The sequence below is a fragment of the Octopus bimaculoides genome, chromosome 7 (assembly GCF_001194135.2).
Source record: "Octopus bimaculoides isolate UCB-OBI-ISO-001 chromosome 7, ASM119413v2, whole genome shotgun sequence".
NCBI classification, from domain to species: domain Eukaryota; kingdom Metazoa; phylum Mollusca; class Cephalopoda; order Octopoda; family Octopodidae; genus Octopus; species Octopus bimaculoides.
This window is the reverse complement of record NC_068987.1, coordinates 90108036-90130056: the sequence shown is the minus strand read 5'-3', so window position 1 is coordinate 90130056 and position 22021 is coordinate 90108036. Positions and strand designations below refer to the sequence as shown.

Sequence of the window (22021 nt, the reverse complement as noted above, 5' to 3'; positions counted from 1 at the left end):
TATATATATTTATATATATACATATACGATGGGCTTCTTCCAGTTTCCATCTACCAAATCCACTCACAAGGCTTTGGTCAGCCCAAGGCTATAGTAAAAGACACTTGCCCAAGGTGCCATGCAGTGGGACTGAACCCAGGATCATGTGGCTGGTAAGCAAGCTACTTACCACACAGCCACGTTTTTTTTTTCCTCTCTAACATAATCTAATCTGGCCCCTAAATTGACTTTCTCCATTGTCGGTTATTTACAAATCAGCAGACAACAAAAAAAGTAAAAGACAAAAAGCAAAAAGTCCCCAAATTTGAACTTTAAAATGAACTGCAAGGCTACAGCTGAATCATTTCCTTTTATTCTCAGTTCTCTGCACCCCCTACCCCACCCCTAACACCACCACCACTGCCACCACTACCATCACCACTGCCACCGCCACCGCCACCAGTAACTGTGGAATATGATTTTTCTGTAATGTTAATATTAGTTTTTGTAATTGCCAGTGGAACATTAAAAGCACATCCAAGCAGGATTGTTGAATCTATCACCAAATGAACAGTACACAATGTGTGTGTGTACATTATAAATACACACACACACTCATATAGATAAATAGATAGACAAACATCCAAATAAATATTCCAACCCTGCAATGTAACCAAATGCAAATATTGCATTGTTTCTATTTCTTCTCACCCTTCACTTCACCCTTTTGCTTTTCTTTGATAAAGAGTATAATCCCAAATCTTAGATTCTCTTCTATTTCTTCTTTTTTTAGATGCATTTATCTCTGATTGCTGTTCTTTCTTCTTTGCTTTATCCACCACATTTCATCGTTTCTAACTTCCTGATGGTTTCCCTTTGGATTTTGCTGCACCTCGTCATATGTTTCCCCAAGGGAAGACCTTCCTCTCCTGCTTGTTGGTTCTGAATTATCATCAATGCTTCTGTAACTTTGCTTTTCCTAGGTAGGGTCGATAGCCTTATGCAATCCCATTTTTACTCCCACAAAGAGGTGGTCCTTATTAGCCTGACCTCTATCCTTTGAGGTACACAAATTACTACACCGCAACAGGGATTGGACCTTGTAAGGGCATTTTCCTTTCACCTCATTTTAAGTTCAAGAACTTTTTGTCAATATGAGCATAGTATTGATTAATTAAAGTTATCATACTTGTACTTTACTATGTCTGTTTCTAGTAAAGGACATCAGTTGTTCATCACACTTGCTTCTGGTTAACAACATTCAGTTTCTTATGCTTCAGCTTAGCATCATCAGCTGTTATCATTTCTGCTTCTTGGTTAACAACACCAGCTGCCATTCATTTTACTTTTAGTTACCAGCACCAGCACTTCATCAGTTCTGACTCTTGTCGACAATACTGGATGTTCAATGATTTTGTTTCTGAATGTCAGTCAGTTATCTGGGTGATAAGACAATAATGGTACCAAAGACAGCTCTTTTAGAAGAAGCAACCGTATACTTTCAACACCAAGAATTTGGTTAATTGAATTAAGAGCTGATGTACTGAACACTAAAATGTTTCTGGATCATATGAAAATCTGTCATAGAATTTTTAGATAAGATGCTTCATCTAAACAATACTTTAGTTATTGAGCATGTGCACGTGTATATGAATGAGAGAGAGAGAGAGAGAGAGAGGAGATAGTTGTAATCAGAATACATAGAAATGCTGTACTGCAGACCTGTGCGATCATTGACAATATGGGGGAAAAAAATCAATCGTCTCCAATTGTCCCATAAAGTAAATGATAGTTACGTTGTAAATGATGATACTGATAACAACGGTAGAGATGATGAAGAAGACAAACCTCAACAGAGACCATTCACTAACCGCATGAATGTTACTGGTGATTATATCCAGTGTTTGAAGTATTAAACGGATAAGAGACAAAATCAATCTCTCTCCCTGGGTTAATCTGTTACAGCTAACTTTTTCCTGACGTTAAGGTATATAATCTCCAGCAAGCTCAGATTGATTTTATCGGGAGCAAGTACGCTTACTTGTTTTCACTTGCTTATCAAATCCGATGATGACCATCTTCTTAATTTGCATCAAGTTTGATGGCTGGACATTGCAATCTTTAATGCATAGCGTCGGACACAGACAGGATGAACAAGTGTTTTGATGGAGAGGCCGAACTACATGCCTGTCTCCTCGTTTCCGCTGGAAGCCGAGGACATTTTGTGCTGGTCACCTTTAATAGCCTCTATTCAAAGTATTCTACGAAACATCTTATAATAGGATATCAGGTCGTGACCTTACTAGCTAATGGTTAACTGTTGGCCAATTATTACGGAACTGTAGCAAGCACTGTAGAACAGGTAAGCTCTCGACAAGCTGTGTTAGTGACGCAGTTTGAATTTCTAGTCGAAAATATCCCACTTCCCTTCTATCTCTATAGTCCAAATAGAAACATGAAAATCGTTATCTCATTACTTATAAAACAATTTGGGTCCTTGGGTCCCAAATCCACCAACAGAATAAATAATAATAATAATAATAACTATACAACATCAATACGAGACGATCCTGAAACCACGGTTAAAAGACATCGTCGTCTTCTCCCTGACGTAGCTAGTCTGTTTGTGTTCGTGTGTTCAAAGAGAAAAACAAGAGACCGATAGAGAGAACGAAAGAGAATGTAAAGGAAAAGGAGTGATAGATAAAGACAGCTGAAGGGACAAATAGATAATCAAGAGACAAGTAGTTAGGCAGAAGGAAAAAATTATAACTAAATAATTATTTTCATTTCTTCTAAATCAAAAAGAAAAAAATGCATTCAAAATTTTAAAAAAATACACAAGAGAATATAGCAGTAACAAAAAATGTATCTTCTACTTCTCAACGTCCTTCCTGAATGACTACAAAGTCGATTTGTGAATTAACGTGCAATAAAAAATAAAAATAAAATAAATCAATCAATAAATAAAAAGGGAAAACAAACAAAACATAACGTCAGTGAGTAGAGTGGTCGAGGCTGGAGTTGTAAGGTGCTTTGAGTGCAGAGCCACTGCGAGTTACGGGCCTTTAGTGTATTTGTTATAAGTTGGTGTATGTTTCCACAACAGATGTCAGTTATTTAAAGGTTGGCTACCATGGCAGAGGTGAGGGTAAGTTGTCAAGCCTCGGGCGAATTTGCATTTCAAATTCTAACTGTTTTAAACTTATAACACCTCACATTCATAATTCATCGATTTCTATTCTTAATAATAGCTGTCATCATAAATTAAGCCATTTTTACTTCATATATACACGCACATATATATATATATATATATACATACATACATATATATGTATATATATATGTATATATGCACACACATACACAGTGCATCCAATTTGCTTATTATTTTGAACTGTTAGGTTCATAACGTTTAACATGCATAATGTAGAACAAAATAACAAAGAACAAAAAAAAGTCAACATCTGGATTCAGTTCTTGTACAGAGTGGCTAAACGTGTTACACACACACACACACCACATATAAACATAATATGTCAATGTTCTGATATACAACATTAGATTTTTTTTTATCAACGTTGGTTTATTGATACCATTAATTGTTTTTCTTTTTATCTTTTGTAAGTGTGTCTGTTTATGTCTGTATCTGAGAGTTATAATTTACCATCATCCTGCCCCAAAGTCTGTGTCAAACATTTTCTCAACATTCGCCAAACACATGACATTTACTATTTCTTAAAAGATGCTCTTGAATATTTCATATTCTTCATTGTAAATGTATTTACCATTTCCTCTCAGGGTCTTTGATAATCTTCCTCATTCTCATACATTTCTATCTTATTCTTCGTATTCTAATACTTTTCCCTCTTTTTATTACTTTTTTTTTCTCTTTGTCTTCGTCTATAATTCTATCCGTTTTTTTCCTGTCTTAATTCTTACTTTCTATCTTTTCTCTAATTTCCTGAAACATCTTTCCAAACTTATGCACCCTGTCTCCTGTTTATTTGGACTTCAACAAGTTCGTGTTGTTGAAATCTTATTCGCGCCAGAATACCATTTTTCATCTTGCTTTGTGGGCGTTCAAGAGAAAAAAAAAAAAAAAAAAAAAAAAAAAAAAAAAGAGCGAAGCAGACCGATGCAGAGCACCTCCCCTCCATCTCTGTACTCTCTCCCCGAACTCCATCCGTCCTTTCTTGTCTGACACTGATTTCTGTGTATTTTCACAAGTTATCGTTTAATATGTACTTTATCAGTTGTCCTTAATAATAAACATAATAATAATAATTCTTTCTATTGGCACACGGCCTGAAATTTTGGTGGAGGAGTTAGTTACACCGACTCCAAGACTCAATTGGTACTTATCTTATCGACCCCGTAAGGATGAAAGGCAAAGTTGGCTTCGGCGGAATTTTAGCTCATAACGTTAAAAAAACCCCGAAATAATAATAATAATAATGTTTCTTTTATTAGCCATAGGGGTATAGATGAAGGGCGGGGATACTGGAACGGCAAAATTCTTTTGCATATCGTATTTAATCTTGCCTTTCACCAAATTTGAGTTCGAGTCCCGCCTGGGCCAATGAAATAACAACCCTAGTATCAATATGCTAACGTAAATATTATTTGACGAAATCTTGCCAGGTTCTTATTAAGGTTCAATACTGTTGTCATGAAGTGAGGAGGTGGGTGAGATTGATATGAGTGGAAAAAATGCATGAAGACCATAACTTCACATTTTCCCAATCCACCTGTGAATACAAGGTGTTCTTGATTATGCAAGAAATCAAACCGTTTATTGCATTTATCTATCTTTATTATTATTTCTCTTGTACCACCACCAGCATCACGCCACTATGGAATCTCTGTGTGTGTCTGTCTGTCCGTCTAGTGTTAGTGTGTGTGTGTTTTCTTTTTAGTTAACTTCTGTCGAGCACCAAAGTGGCGGCGGCAGCGGTCTGTAGTCGAGTTACAATCTGGAATCCGTCTCCTTCCTTCCTCTTGTGTTTCCTTCTCTTTTTCATGGCTAAACTGACAGATCTCGTAGACATCTGAAGGCAATGGTTTTATATAACAGTGTGCGTGTGTGTTTATACATTTTCTGTATCTGTTAACGTGTCTGTAGTTATGTTGTTACGATCAATGTATGCCCCACCTTTTCGTGTTGTATTTCGTCCGTTGGTGTCGTCCTCAATGTTTTTGGCCCTTGTGGCCAATAAAGGAAATCACAACCATTGGCCGAGTGATTAAGAAGACGGCTATGCAATGACGAGGTCCTGGATTTGATCGTACTATGTACGTGGCATCTTGGGCAGGTCTTTTTACCAAATGCAGGCGAACTAGAATTCGGAGGCGACAATCGTGTCACATCGTGTCACGCCGATTCTACCCGAATATTATGTTGTCTACGTGTTGTAGTACTCGGTCACTAACACTTATAATAGTCAATGACTTGGCAGTTGAAAGGATTGAATAGCTGGAACATTCAGAATCGAAACCGACGCACACACATACACACACACGTCTGTGCGTGTGTGTGCGTGGGGGGGGGGGGTTCGTAAATTTGGTAAGTGTGAACATTCCGTCGGAGGAAAAGAATCTCGCTATCTCTGAAGTCCTTCGCTACAGAAAGAAAAACAGACTTCGTTGTTTATTTCTTAGAGCGCGGGTGTGAGCACACATTCACACACGTGTGTGTGTATCTGTGTGGATGTGTGATACTTAGAAGTCCAATAATATATATGAATGAATGAATGTATGACATGACACAAAGTAAGGATGCCTTTTATATGTGTAGTATGAGTTTTATGTGCATGTATTGTTGTATACTATATGTATGTGTACACACACACACTGATATAGTATTCATGTATGTATACATGTGTATGAATGTATGTCACGTGTTGGAATGATTGTCATGTTATCACTTTTCTAATTTCGTTACCATTTCTAACAAAGCTTAATTATCTACAGTATTCACAATGTATAATTTGTTCAGCTGGCATCCCCTTCCCCCACTCTCTCTCTATCACTCTCTCTCTATCACTCTCTCTCTATCACTCTCTCTCTCTCCCTCTCTCTATCACTCTCTCTCCCTCTCTCTATCACTCTCTCTCTCTCTATCACTCTCTCTCTCTCTCTCTCTCTCTCTCTATCTCTCTCTATCACTCTCTCTATCACTCTCTCTCCCTCTCTCTCTCCCTCTCTCTCCCTCTCTCTATCACTCTCTCTCTCTCTCTCTCTCTCTCTCTCTGATTTGCGGAACAAAATAGCAACAACAAAAAACTATTTTTACATAAATTCTAATAGAAAGAATAGAATTTATATTCTTGGAATATGGTACGTGCAAATGTAGTGCTAGGAAACAAATTCAAAATGCATTGAATATCTTCCATAATGTGTAACATCATTTTGAAGAGCGTATGAGGATTGGAGCAAAACTAATTGTCAAAAAGAAGGATTGAAATCTAAAAAAATTGAGAAAGGGTCTTCAAGAAAGTCACTATTTTCTTGTAAAATTCAATCTCACCTTTCTCAAAGTGCTCAACATCATCATCACCATTTCATGTCCATTTTTGATGTTGAGCATGGGTTGGACAGTTTGACAGGGGCCAACAAGCCAGAGGACTGCATCAGGCACCAATGTCTGCTTTGTAGTAGTTTCTAGGGCTGGATGCCCTTCCTAATGCCAGCCACTTTACAGTGTGTACAGGGAGTCTTTTACATGACACCAGCACCAGTGAGGTCGCCAAGTAACTCATAAGACAAGACTTCTCAACAGAGTGGGGGTGGGGAGTAGTTCTGAGGGAGGTGGCTTTGTGTCGGGTGATGAGAGATTAAGAGGGATAGCAACAGGTGTGTTGCTGTTAAGAAGAGACCTGCCTACCTAGATTGGAAAAAAAGAAAGATGATGGGGAAGGTATGTTGGGGTGTACCCTCAAGTTACAGGTGAACATAAGTGCTACAGAAGATTAGACAGGGTGAGTAAGTTTGCAGGGGTGTGAAAGGAGGGTAAGGGAGTGCATTGAATGGTGAACATGGTTGGAGGAAGTCCCTAGTGAATAAAATGCAAGAATACCCTCTTGTATGCTTGGAACATTCAAAGACAAAATGAAAAAAAATATGCAAAATTGTTTAAAACGGATCCAGTGAAGAATATTCTTTATAATTCTTTTATAGGCACAGTGTTCTTACCCTTTGTTTATAAATGATGATTCCTAATTCAAAACTAATTTGGCATTATATACATATCCAAGAGTAAGATGCTTGATGACGTTTGGAGAATAAATCAAATATGTAGTGTAAATATCAATTTTAAAATTCCTCATTTTCAAAATCAAGGTGAATAGTTTGAGAAATTATAATCTTATTAACTCGTCTCAAACCTCATCTCTATATGTCCTGGACTACATTATGTATAGTCGCATAACTAGGAAGGGGCTGTCCACCCTGGGTGATGCTTTTATGAGTGTGGCACTTTTGGGTCTGCTATATAAGCTCTATAGGTTTGAGGGTCCAGTAGGAGAGGGTAAACTCAAGGGTTGCCCTCTAGCTATGCCAGTGATTATGCAATTTTTTGGTTTAGGATGGTCAGGTATTTCTAACCAGTCCCTTTAATGTCCTGTTATCTTTTTCATGTTGGTATGAATCAGTTAAGTCTCCAGCAAGATGTATTAACATTTCTTTTGATCATGTCAATCCATCTGTAGATGAAACATTTCCCTAGCTAACCCCACCATCAATTCTTAGGTTTTACTTGGTGTTCCTTTCCTATAAATATACCTTTATTGTCAGCATAGAACACTTTTTCACACACATCCAGTAGATATAATCCCTTTGTAACACTTGTCCTTATCAATACAACCATATCTCCCTTTGTGTATGTATCATCATCATTGTCATTTAACATCCACTTTCCATGCTGGCAAGGGTTGGACGGTTTGATAGAGGGCTGGCGAACCAGAAGGCTGCACCAGGCTCCAATCCGAACTGGCAATGTTTCTACAGCTGGATGCCCTTCCTAACACCAACCACTCCGAGAGTGTAGTGGGTGCTTTTTACGTGCCACCGGCACTGGCATCAACCACGCTCAAATGGTGCTTTTTACATGCCATCGGCACAGGAGCCAGTCAGGTGGCATTGGCAACGATCACGCTCGAACAATGCTTTTTATGTGCCACTGGCATGGTACCAATCAGGTGGCACTGGCATCGACCACGCTCGATTGTTGCATTGTACGTGCCAATCAGGTGGTACTGTCATCAGCCACGACAACAATTTCACTTGCCTCGACAGGTCTTTGCAAGTGCACTTTATTGCCCAATGATTGAAAAGTACTCTTAAATGGGCTGGTTAAACACCAGTATCATAGGCCCCAGGTATGGTCTCACTTGGCTTACTGGCTCTTTTCATGCACAGCATATCTCCAAAGGTCTCGGTCACTTTGCTGAGTAGGCAAGGTAGCAACATTTTCCTTTTATGGCAACATATGCCCCTAATTCAATAAAATTATGAAGGTTACTCTGATTGTTCTGCATAAAATACAAAACATTTTATTTTTTTTGTAGATTAGGTAGACATAATTCGCCCCTGCCTTTCAATCTCAGTATTAAAGCTATGCACAGAACTGCTGTAGTACACATGCTGTGTACATTTCTACACCGTTTTCTTTACATGCTATAAAGGCAGAAGTAGATGGCTCCAACTCATTCACGTGCCTATGTTGCACTTGTTTTTGTGTGTTTTACGATGTAAGCGTCACCAACTGCCTACCCTGAGTAATTACTCATGGCACGTGCCAGATATATATATATATATATATATATATATAATGGATTCTCCCATCGTTAGACGACGTATGAGCAGGCCAACATTTCCCTTGATCGGAAGACTTTCCTGTTGCAGAGTTACCCATTTGCAGCTAAGTGGACTGGAGTTGCATGAAATGAAGCGTCTTGCTCAAGAACACAGCATGCTGTCAAGTCTGGAAATTAAAGCAACAATTGCTTGATCATGAGTGCAACACTCTAACCACTTGGCCAAGCACCTTCACATGTTTATATATAAGCTGACAATCAGAGATGTCTTCCTAGCCTGTACCATGCTTCTGTTAATTGTTTGAAGTGTCTGAAGTCAGTCTCCAACCCTTTACCCAGTCGGACATCCAGGACATAACAGCTGGAGAAAGAGAGAGAAAGCTACACCAGCACTTCACTGCTACACATGATAGCTATGACAACTTGAGCAATGTGAAAGACAAGAAATACTAGCTAGTCAAGGGAAGCAAATTCAAAACCATGTGATCGTGTATCCAAATATACAGGGTGATGTTTTAAAATAATTATGAATTATTTATTAACTAATTTTTACAGAAAAATGGATATGAAAAGAAAGCTATTAGTATGAGGTTTTATTTAAAATTTGATATGGGCTCCAGATGTCGCCACCATCTTCTTGAGTTCCCCGAAATTGCCTCAACTGATTTCACCAGTAACTCTGGTGGGAAGGAAGACATAACTTCTCGTATTCACCTCTTCAAGTTCTTCCAAAGTCTTTGATTTGGTACAGTAAACTTGTTCCTTTAATCAACCTTAAAGAAGGAAGTCACAAGGTGTTAAGTCGGGTCTCCTGGTTGGCTACTCATGTAGACCATGACGGCCCATCCATCTCCCGGGGGAAGTGGGCATTTAGCTATTTACGAATGATTACAGATTAAATTCTCATTCTGCAAAAAAGCAAACACAGAAGAAAAAAAAAATTGAGAAAAAAATTACAATTAATAAATAATTTATATTTAATTTTGTCAATGATCAGGTTGCAGTCTCAAAGCAACGAATATTTTGGCAAATTAAATTTAAATGCTGAAGTGAATCTAACAGTTTTTGTGTGTTTTTAAATGGTTTATAAACACCTTCCATGCTGCAATTGTTTTTGTTTCAGCACATGGTCTCCGATCAGGTCACTTGCTATGCAAGTACATCTCCGTAATAAATAATTTATAATTATTTTAAAATAGGAAGTTACTTTTCAATCACCCTGTATGTTATGCTGAAGGCAATTTTAACTCTGTAGGTTAATCTATATAACTGCAAATCTAATTATATAATAGCAGTGGTATTAATCTATGTAGCAGCAGTACTAATTTGAATAATATATGTTAATATATATAGCTTATAAGTCTGAAATGAATTCACTTTTAACATCTACTTTTCCATGCTTTGTTGAAGCAGATTTTCTACGGCTGGATGCTCTTCCTGTCACCAGCCCTCATCTATTTTCAAGTAAGGTAATATTTCCCCATGGCCAGACAAGTGTTTTCAACTATAGCCCCAGGCTGACCAGAGTGTTGTGAGTGGATTTGGTTGTTGGAAACTGGAGAAAGCCCATTGTGTATGTATATAGATTTTTGTGTGTGTCTCTCACCACTGCTTCACAACTGATGTTGGTTTGTTTCTGTCCCTATTACCCTATTACCAAGCAGTTCAACAAAAAAAGACCAATACAATAGATAGCAGGCTTTAAAAAAAAAAAATAAGTATCCGGATTGATCCATTTGACTAAAAATTCTTCAAGGTGTTGCCCCAGCATGGCCACAGTCCAATGACAAACACATACAAGATACACATATTTCATGTGTGTGTGTGTATGTATGTATGTATATATATATATATATATATATATATATATTTATATCCACACACACACTCATACACACAGACTTCTTTCAGTTTCCATCTCCCAAATCCGTTCACAAGCCTTTGGACAGCTTGGTACCATAGTAGGAGACACTTGGACAAGATGTCACACAGTGGGGCTGAGCCTGAAGTCCCATGGTTAGGAATCCAGTTCCTTAAACACAGTCATGCCTTGTATTTTAATGCGTCATAAAATTCCCATTATGAGCTTTGTCAGGTCTGTTGAGCATCCTGTTGACAAGGTGAAAAGTTGATTGGTGGCGCTATGAATAGTAACGATTGTGTAGAGAACATCAAGTTATTAGCATTCAGGAAAGTCCAACAGAATGTCATCCAATATGTGCAACTACGTGGTTGTTTCATGTGCTAGAAAGAGCAGCTAAATCTTTCTGAAATCATACCCAACCATCTTTAAAGTAAAGAAAAAAAAATCTATAGAAATAGACATAGGCTTGTGTGTGTGTGTGTGTCATTAAAAAACTCACTTAGCTACCGAGTAGTTTTAGGTTTGATCCTGCTGCATGGCACCCTGGGTGTCTTCTACTGTGGCCCGGCCAACCAAAGCCTTGTGAGTGGATCTGGTTGATAAATAATATATGGAAGCCCATCATATATGTGTGTCAGTTTGTCCCTTACCACTGCTTAATAACCAGTGTTGGTTTGTTTGTGTTCCCTTAGTGTTTCGACAAAATTGACCGATAGCATAATTACCAAACTTAGAAGTAAGCACTTGGTTTGTTTTGTTTAGCTCAACCCTTGAAGGTGTTGCACCAGCATGGCCAAAGCTCCATGATTGAAACAAGTAAAAGAAAGACACAATGTGGTTCTAGGCACACTGTTTTTGAATATAAGATGAGATGGTGCTAGTTGGACTATCTTTGATCATTGGCCTGCTCTGTCAGGATTGGCCTTGGGCTAAACAGCAACAACCCACTCCAACTGAAATGTTTTTAGATGTGTTAAGCATTTCAGCCATTATTTTTTGAGCTGGCTACAACAGTCACCTGACCACAAGGCCAGACAGATATGCGTTAATAGTTGTCACAATATAAAATATATTTATATACACAAAAGAAAATCCATATGTTTCATAATGTACATAGATCGTTTTTTATATTATTACTGGAATACTTGTGCTTTCATATATATATATACACACACACACACACACACACACACGCACACGCACACGCACAAACACACACACACACACACACACACGCACATCTATCTCCATTTATCATGTGGGTTTAGTTTCCCCAAAAAACACAATGATAAATGAATCTTCTCCACGCACTTTATAAATGACACCAAACCCACGGCTCACAACAGCAAACACTCCACCATCACACATATCTTTCTGATCCTCTCCACCTTTTCCTCTAAAGAATACACTTGTCTGCATTGTTTGTTTGGATCAAATGCCTTTGTTTTTGTTTTTCTCTTCGCTGGTCCCCTGTTGAGGGCTTCAATCAAGTATATAAATCTGTATAAAAAACATAAGCAGCCTCACAACGCAGTCATTCAAATACAACTGATATCTTCTATCTTTTATTTGTTTCAGTTGTTAGACGATGGCTATGCTGGGGCATTACCTCAAATTTTGGTCAAATGAATCGACCCTAATACTTTTTAATCCTGGTTCTTATTCTATCTGTGTCTTTGGCCAAACTGCTTAGTTATGGGGACATAAACACACCATCACCAGTTGCCAGGCAGTGGTGGGGGATACGCACACACACACACATATAAAAATATATACGACGGGCTTCTTTCAGTTTCTGTCTGCCAAATCCTCTCACAATGCTTTGGTCAGCCTGAGGCTATAATAGAAGACACTTGCCCAAGGTGCCACGCTGTGGGACTGAACCCAGAACCCAAGTGGTTGGGAAGCAAACTTCTTATCACACAACCATTTCTGTGCTTGTTGCATTCTGAGCATTGAAGATGGTCACTGGGGCATGTTTTTATGCTCCAAGTAGAATCTTTGACTCAATATTGACCCATATAATTACAGATCAATCAATGATGAACATAATATGGTCCACAGGTGAGTGTATCATGTTATCCTGAATCAGTGATGATTAAATCTGATAAACAAGGCCACATGTATTTGCTGTTTTGAAAATTTAACTTTTGGACTACAAATTTTACAAATATAGTGAATTCTTGAAGCAATCTTCTAATAAAGTTCTAATCTAAGAATAATCTTCTTATAAACTAGAATAGTGTAATAAAACTTAATGCTTGTTGTTAGGATATGATTCTTTTAAAATACAAAGTGATGGTGCTAAGCAGTGATATATATAAATACAAATTTGCTAGCAGTTTAAATATACTTGAAGCATATTTGAACGCCCAAGAAAAATCATTCATTGTCTTTTCTCTTTGATAAAATACAGAGAATGACTTTCTTATGCGTCCAAATATGCTTTCGTAATAAGTTTGTATAAATCTAATGTATGAACCAACAGATTTGTGCTTTTAAACTGAGCTGTGATATCCTTGTCATCAATCTCATCAACGCATCAATCCACCCAAGTAGATTTGCCCGGCCTCCTCATTTCAAGTGGTTCAAATCTGTCAGTAATTTTAAAAGTACTTTTTTTTTTTTTTTTTTTTTTTTTTACATTTTGTTTTTTTTTCCTCCCACACCATTTCCTATCAAAGAACTTCACTTCAGTTGTCAGAAACCATTGTTACTGTATATTTTATTTTGAACTTCCATTTGCTTTCTGCAATAACACAGTGTCTGAAGCTACTGATGCAATATATTTATACAGCAAGGCAGCGAGCTGGCAGAAACGTTAGCAGACTGGGTGAAATGCTTTGCAGTATTTTGTCTGTTTTTACGTTCTGAGTTCAAATTCTGCTGCGGTCGACTTTGTCTTTCATCCTTTCGGGGTCAATAAATTAAGTACCAGTTGTGTACTGGGGTCAATCTAATCGTCTGGCCCCCTCCCCCAAAATTTCAGGCCCCTCATGCCTTCAGTAGAAAAGAATATTTTTATATAGCAGACCACATATAAAAAGAAAGACAGATCTTCAGCCTGAATGCCAGAATATCCAATGTGCATTGGAGAGAAAAACATTGACAACAGCGAAACAGTTATGTTGATGACTGACCTTGTCATTTACACAGCAAAGTGAAATGAGGAACTGCTGAGCATTTCCATCACCTAAAACGGTACTTAAGTATTTGTCCTGTAGATTTATGAAGAAAATCCAACTATCACTGGCAAAATAACATCTTCTGTTTTGCAAACCACTGGAGCAGTTTAATCTCTGTTTATTGCTTAGTAATATATTTACCATATTTGTATACTTGTACTTTGGCTGATGCTCTACCAATTCTGCCTGTCCACAGCTCTTGATTGGAATTTTATTGTATCGATTCTGAAAGAATGAGAGATTAATTTAATCTTTGCTGGATTTGAAATTAGAGTGCAGAGTACTTGAAAAAGAAAGCTTTTGTAAGTCAGAGTTACAGGCATGACAAGGTGAGACTGTAATGTTTTCCCTGAGTGAGACCACAGTGAAATAGCTGTAGGGCTGTAGGTGTGGCATAGGGGTATAGATGTGTTTGCGTGGATGAGAACCTTGGTATTCGGTTCAGTCCTACAGTGTGACACCTCGGACAAGTGTTTTCTTCTATAGTCCTAGGCCAACCAAAGCCTTGAGAGTGGATTTGGTAGGTGAAAACTAAAAGAAGCTCATTACATGTATAATGGATGTGTGTCCTTTGTCTGGGCATCATGTGATGGTTGTAAATGACCACCATTGTTATACAAGTGAGGTTGTTTGTTTTAAGTTTTCAGTGAGAAACAATGTTTGGGACACAGGTAAACCTTGTCTTATTTGATTGATGACACAAAGAGCTTTGAACCATAGAAAATCTGCCTCAACAAATTCCACTTGATCCATGCAAGAATGGAAAAGTGAACATTAAGGGATGATGGTGTTGAGTTGAGAGCCAACTTCAAAGCAGTAAATTTGGTTGCAAGACCGAAGATGAATAAGAAGTATTTTGACTCCTGAATCGCAAGGTCAGAGAAATTGAAGTGTTAAGTCATGATCAGTAAACTCAAAGGCTTCTAAGTTTTGTTGCTACCAAAGAGGACATTAGGGAACATTTGGCATTAGGATACCTACCCATGTCTGTCTATACCTCGAATCTCTCATCAACTGGCATGAAGCCACCACCCTGCTTTCTACTACACCCTCTTAGCTAAGTGGGTTTTTGTCTTGCAAGTTACTCAGTGGCCCTGTTGGTGCTAGTGCCATGTAAAAGGCACCCAGTACACTCTGTAAAGTGGTTGGCATTAGGAAGGGCATCCATCTGTAGAAACCAAGCCAGAACAGAGCATGGAACCTGGTGCAGCTCCTGGCCTTGCCAGTTCCTGTTAAATCGTTCAATCCATGCCAGTATGGGAAACAGGCATTAAATGATGACAATGTTGATGTTGCAGTTACAAAACTTCCAGTCAATTGTTAAGACTCAACCAGAAACTGCATCACAGTAAACAGCATAGCCTCCTGAAATTTTAGTAAACTATTTTCTCTTCTTTTAATTATTTTGCATGGCTGTGGCAAACCTCCATAGTAAAAATACAAACATGCTGAATGTATCCATTTCTCTGAAGATTAAAAAAATGAACATCCTTAATCAATTCCCAACCTTTATTGGGATCTTATCACTTGACCAACCCCAGAGAAACAATGTGTTTGTGTACATATCAAACCTTGTAGCTTCAGAGATACAACTGCTAATCAGCATACCATCCATGCTTAACAAGTAGTTTGTTGATTAAGTGTATTGTAATGGATTTTGAAACCCAATCTGGGCTGTCAAAATGTAGTTTGGAAAGCTATTAAAATAACATTAATTTTTTATTAGTAATGCTTTTATTATGTGGAAATTTGATTCAGAAGATTCATTATTGGACACAGCTATTGATCATTTAGCAGAGACATTTGGATAATTACAAAGTTTCAATTGTAAATGTAGATTTTGAAGTAATACAAACTGAGATTTGCAGGTCAAGATTTCAAGGCCAAGTGAAAGTAGCCAAAAAAAAAAAGAAATTAAAAAAATAAGTGAATAAATAAAAATGTGATATTAAAGAATGTGGTCTCTTCAGTGAACTGGATATTGCAATAGAATTATTTCCTGGAGACGTAACTCTTCTAATATGAAATGTTAGATTTATCAGCAGTAGCATGTTACAGGATGTCATACGAAATCTGTAAGTTGCATGAAGAATAATGCTTAAGATATTGTCACCATGAGAGAGAGAGAGAGAGAGACTAGTAGATGAAAGCTTATAAAAGATGTTTTATGTACACATAACCATTGCTATGCAAACCTCCACTAGATTTACTTTCAACATACTTTAGCTGTGTGCGTTGTTTCGTCAACTCTGCTTTATATTTTTCTGGAGTTGATAAAATAAAGTACTGATTGATTTTACTCTTCCTTCAGCATGTCTTCATGCCAATGTCTGAACATCATTGTCATTGAAGTTGCTGACACAAAATATCAATCAGTTATGTTCTACCATCTAAGTTCAAATCTTATTCTGGTTACGTTTTGCATTTCATATATCTGAGAAGTCAACCGAGCAATTGATCTATTCTTCCCCTTAACCCCTCCCCCCAAACAACAAAGCAAAACTAACTTGTTTTGTAACAAACATAAAACCTGTGACACATTGGAGATTCGACAATTGAACCCCGCAGACTTGATCCATGGTCCTTAGTAGGCATTTGGACCAGACCTCCAGTCCTAGGATAAGTCTGTCCTATCAGTCCTCATCGTTATAGTCAACTCTCGGACTGTGTCGAATCTTAGGACTCTTAGAGCCAGTTGCCTGGTTTCCATGGTGTTAAAATGACTGAGATCATAACACCTCCCCTCCCTGGATGGGATGCCACACCTTTACAGCCATCAAGTTGGCTGGAACAACATTGGAATGCAGTGCTTTGTTCAAGTATACAATACAATACAGGCCACATTCCCATTTTGGAAACCGAGAAAAAGGTCACAGGGTCTCTTATCTCGTGCTTAAAACCATTAAAAAACTAAATCCAATCATTAAGTTCTCCCTTCTTCAAAAATGTAACGGTTTGAGAACTTAAGGCGTTTGTCTGTCTAACTCTTGGAATTCAGTCTGTTTTGGTAAAAACTGCTGCCATCGTTAAAATATGGGAAACGACTGAAAATTATTGGTTTTAATCATTGTTCTTAAGTGATTAACCCCATTTCACTTAGCTCTGGTCAAGTGTAACTATGATCAAAGAAATTTAGGCCGTGACCATCTCATCTATTGTATACCAAAGACTATATTATCCAACGTACGCTTCTTTATTAGAGAGTGATTTGGCCACTAATTTTAGTTGAAAGTTGAACGTCCATATAAATGTTCACTTCTCTACTCGATGACAATTGTGGTGTTGAAAAATAAAACTGCTATTCTGTCCATATTTCATTATTTGATCAGACTTTTTCCACTGTCACGTCGTTTCCTTTTTGATGACGATTTTTTAAAAGCACTCTACTTCTCAGTTATCATATACCGGCCTGCATAATGACTCAACACCTATTTTGCTGTGATTTCATGATTTCATTGCTCATTTTTGTCATACCGGATCATATATCCGATCGAATTTTTACGCTTACCTGTTTCCCCGTAAATTTACACACACACACACACGTATCGATATAAGCAGGCTTGTCTTGATACTAAACTCACTTCCTACGCACACATTTTTTTATTCACGTCATACGTATTATAAATTTTGACGTTAGAATATACAGATTATATAGTACGATGTTTATCTTCTGATTGAGGTCATTTGTCGTCTCTGGCCATCTGAGAAAGCCACTAACGTCAGTCATACATACCTTCTCTGTGAATCACTGTTCTTTATTTAGTGTTCCATCCCATTTCAGTTAGCCTTTTATCAAGGCCGAAGGAGCTTTAGCTGTAGCCATCATCTCTTTTGTATACTAGAGGCATTTTTATCCGACGTAAAAAAAAAATGTTTGATTTTATTTGTACTAGAAATCACATAATCAAACACAATACTCAACTTGCTTCTCTGCGATAAAAACAAAAAGGAAAAATGTCGAATTTGGGATGGCTTCATAATGGAAGGAAATGAGATGACGACGTTGACCATGCCCTTCTTAATAAGTACACTGGTTTGTTATGTGTATCAAGTGAAATGGTTTCAACTGTAATTGACACCGGGTCACTAACTTGCTATATAAATGGGATTATGTTTATTCAAGCACGCACGTGTGCGTGCGATTGGAGGATTTTTTTTTTAAGCGTGTGTGAGGGAACTTCTATTTTGAATTACCTTGCCGTAATTCAAAACGATGTTTTAAATTCCCATGATTTTTATCTGTATTGTATTGTATAGGCACGTATACATCTCTGTCAGCTGGTACCAGAATTTCTCTGTGGGTGGCGAATTCGTCCTTTGTTATTGAACTAATTTGGTACAGAGAAAAACAAAAAAAAATGTTTTTAGCATGAACGGATAAATAATATTTGAGCTTATAAAAAGAACTAAACAAAGAAACTAATCTTAAATACGTAGTTGTGTGGGAATGTTGATGTGATTATCACTTGATAATAGGAGGGTGTTTTTAAAAAGCTCTCCAACTAATAAACGTCAATTCTGACACCCGACTTGTCTCTCTCCGTAAGCACCCACTGACATTTCTACCTGCTTTCTTTCCATCGTAGTTTAACATCGATTGAAGGCAAATCTTTTTTTTGTTCTCCTGTCATTCTCATCCTTTTGTTTATCTCCATTGAAATGCATTTTCGTTCAGTCTTTTAATACCCGCCACCTGCAAGATCTTTATACTCCACAAATAAAAACAATAATAATAAAACATTAGTGAGTGTTAGAATCTCTATAAAGAATGCACAACAAATTCAAAAACACAGTATTCGGTGGAATAAAGTTACTACACATCTTGATTAAATTGAAACCAGTTCTTGACTGTTCTAACCTATTTTAACAACACAACTGAACAACATAAATGGTGTTGATTAAATAATTTCCAGGCTAAAATGTACATTTTACTGTTTTTGCGGCGGAGTTTCTGCTATCCACTACAACACACACGCCTTTGTTTTGTCCTGTACTTCCCATAATATTTTTTCTTAATGTAAACCCTTGTGGTCAATAAAGAAATCATTATTATTATTTATCGAACTTAGCGTTTAACACACACGGAATTAGTATATTATACCTTGCGTGTGTTTATATAAGGCGGTGCTCCAGCATGGCCTCTGTCCTACGATTGAAACCAATAGAGAATAAAAGAAAAAGAACCTGTGTGTGCATGTGTTGCCTTTTTTATTTTCTTCGTGTTCACAACCTACCAATCTGTTGGTCTCTCACTCCAGTTTTCTCGTCCATTATTACTAATTTAAGAGAGTAGTCCTACTCTTTCTCTCTTTCCTCTCCCCACACCTCCACTCTTATTTATTTACACTAATGTTCACGGTTATTGTAAATGGAACATTTTTAAATGGATGAACCTAACCTAGATCTATCAACCACCGAAGTCCTGTTACTGTGAAAAATGTAACCAAACCCTTTGTTTCCTGTCATCTCGTTTTTTTGCCTCCCAGTCTTCTTTTCCACACTTAATTCTGCTTCTTTCTTCCTCCTCTTCTTTTCACCCTCTCTCTGTCTACTTAGCTTTTCCTTTTCTTCCTCCTCCCTCTATCTACTTCTCTCTTTTTTTTTTTTCCTCGTCTGTCTTTTCGCCTCTTCTCGTTGTTCTCTCTCTCAATATATTTCTGTTTTTCTCTGTCCATCTCTTTCTGCTCCTCTCGTTCTTTTCTTTCTCCTCCTCTCTCACTCTTTCTCTTTCTGCTTCGTTTGTCCGTCTCTATCGTCTCTTCTTCTCTTTTCTGACTTTGACGTTTGCTGCGCTTTCTCTCTCCTCCTCCTCCTCCTCCTCCTCCTCCTCCCCTCTCTACTTCCTCTTCTCCTCCTTCCTTACTACTTCTCTATTCTTTAATCTCCCCCCTCTCTCTCTCTCGTCCTATCTCTCTAGTTTTCACTAATTTGTTTATATGAAACTGGGTTAGCATCATGTTACTTGTTCTTCCTCTTTGCTTCCGTCTTATAGGAGAAAACCGCAACTAGTTTAAAAAATTGTCTACACTCGAATTTATCAAGAAACACTTAGACAAACGTTTTGCTTTACAACAGGTGTACATGTTCAGAAAGTCTTGCGTGTGCTCTTAATCAGAATAGTTTGGTTCTTTCGCAAGTTTAGAGAAATCTATATTAATAAAGTTCCTGTATCTTGTGTATATAGTCACTCCCACAGCTATTGCTCAAAGGATTTCGCCAAGCGATAAGCTGAGAATCCACCGAGTGAAGCATCAACTTCTAGCGAATACATTCTTTTACAAATACTGAACATTTTTCTGTTGATAGTCAACAGGTGCGCCTGGGCCGGTAGTCTCTTTGATCTTCCATTGGTGCAGCTCTTCTAATTTACTGAAGGCCCTCCAAAGCTTTTGTAATGCTTTTTGTATGAGGCTTACGTGTACTTCCCACACTGACACGCACGCACACACACACACACACACACACACACACACAGGGTTGACGGTTTGTCTCGTGACTCAAGTTTAAGTGAAGTTACTCTGGTGTGAAACTCGAGTCGTGAGATAAACTCGGTTTCAGTGTTTATCACATACGACATGTGGACACACTTTGGAAGATCAAAAACAGGTGCAGCAACCCTTAACTTCCGTAAACATGTTTCACGTGTTCAAACTTGTTGAAGCATGAAATAAACTACTCGTGTCGATTGTTAGCTGCCAGGGCGTTGTAACCTTCGAAAACTCCAAGCTTTCTGATTTTCCCCTGACGTACCTATGCACTTTTATGTTCGTCTATAGACATATGTCTATATAGCTATGCGTGTGTATGTATCTCTGTGTCTTTGCATGCTACCATTAACAGTCTTAACGCTACTGGTATCATGCAACTCAGGACGAACTGGTGCATGAGCAGGCCTCTGGCGACTAAAAGGCTTGATAAAGAAGATAGTTTTCGTTAGACAACCTGCGGGATGAAAAGCATAATCTGTGAAAGAGATGGGGATGAACTGAGTCGAGTCGACGGCCATCCAACAGCTGGGAATGAGAGATTCCGTAATGTTTATTTAGACATCTCCTATAGAGAAGAAAAACTGATGTAACACCTGTAACATGTAGCAGATTGAGCGACTGCTCAGAGCAGTGATTCTCAACCTTTTCACTACCAAGGACCCCTTTTATTTAAACGAGTTTTCCTACGGACCCCTTTTAATATGCTTATCCTTATATATCTCGTTCAGGTCTAACGACCCTCCTGCTTTTGTTCCCAACTTTGACCCTCCATAAATCCAAAATTTTATTTTAGTATTTATGGGAGCAACTGTCTTCAAAGCCTCATATTGTCGTTGATTGCTCGAAATGGGGAGTAGACAGACAACTGACAACTGAGGAAGGGTCGTTATTTGTATTCTTTATTTTTCCATTTCTCTCTCTCCTTATTTGCGTATTGAACTCATTTGTTTTCGTATTTCATGTTGTTTACTGTTGGTGACGTCCTGCACCCTAAGATGCATATATATGAAATTTTAAATTTAGTTCATGGAACCCCTGTACTATTTTTCTGGACCACCAGAGATTCCCTACATGTACTTGAAGATCTCTCTCCCCAGATGGAGCTTGTGATCATGATGAACAACAAAGTACCTGCAATAAATATTAGAATAATTCACCCAACTTTATACACTTCCCTACAAATATTCATCTTGTTCCAGCAAGTGATCTTGCTCTTTTGTGTTGTTAGATTTTCCTTAACCCTTTTGATATCATCTCACCTCAAACTGCTCTTGGTTCTAATCTACAATTTCTCTGTTTTAAGTGATTTAAATTAAAACGTCCACCCCAAATTTATGGTTATATTCCAAATTGCAGCTAATAAATTCATTAGTCACTCTCATGGCTGTTGGAATTAAGTTCACGTAGTAGGTTTCAGTTCCACTGTACGGTACCTTGGACATAGGTCTTTTGCTGTAGCCCTGGCTTGACCAATGTCTTGTGAATTTGGTAGTGGCATTCACTGTGTGGAAGCCTGTGTGTGTGTGTCTCATTGTGTATGTCATCACACCCTTCTGTCATCACTTGGCAGTTGATGTTGTTTAGTTTATGTAACCCCAACTTTTCACTTCAGTAAACTAATAGAATAAGTGGCAAAAGGGGGGGGGGTTGGGGTTAATTATTTGCCTAAAAGCCCTTCAAGGCAGT

General features: G+C 37.9%; 2 protein-coding genes across 2 annotated transcripts in view; one reads left to right on the top strand and one right to left on the bottom strand.

Moving 5' to 3' along the window:
* The window catches only part of LOC106867177 (uncharacterized), a 61561-nt gene extending 58575 nt beyond the window's left edge, over window positions 1-2986 (bottom strand). The window contains exon 1 of the mRNA XM_052969459.1: window positions 2965-2986. Within this exon, the coding sequence (XP_052825419.1) occupies window positions 2965-2971 (7 nt within the window). The 5' untranslated portion in view covers window positions 2972-2986. The remainder of the gene's footprint in view (window positions 1-2964) is intronic.
* A 4-nt stretch (window positions 2987-2990) lies between these two features.
* The window catches only part of LOC106883367 (sorting nexin-33), a 154226-nt gene continuing 135195 nt past the window's right edge, over window positions 2991-22021 (top strand). The window contains exon 1 of the mRNA XM_052969796.1: window positions 2991-3130. Within this exon, the coding sequence (XP_052825756.1) occupies window positions 3116-3130 (15 nt within the window). The 5' untranslated portion in view covers window positions 2991-3115. The remainder of the gene's footprint in view (window positions 3131-22021) is intronic.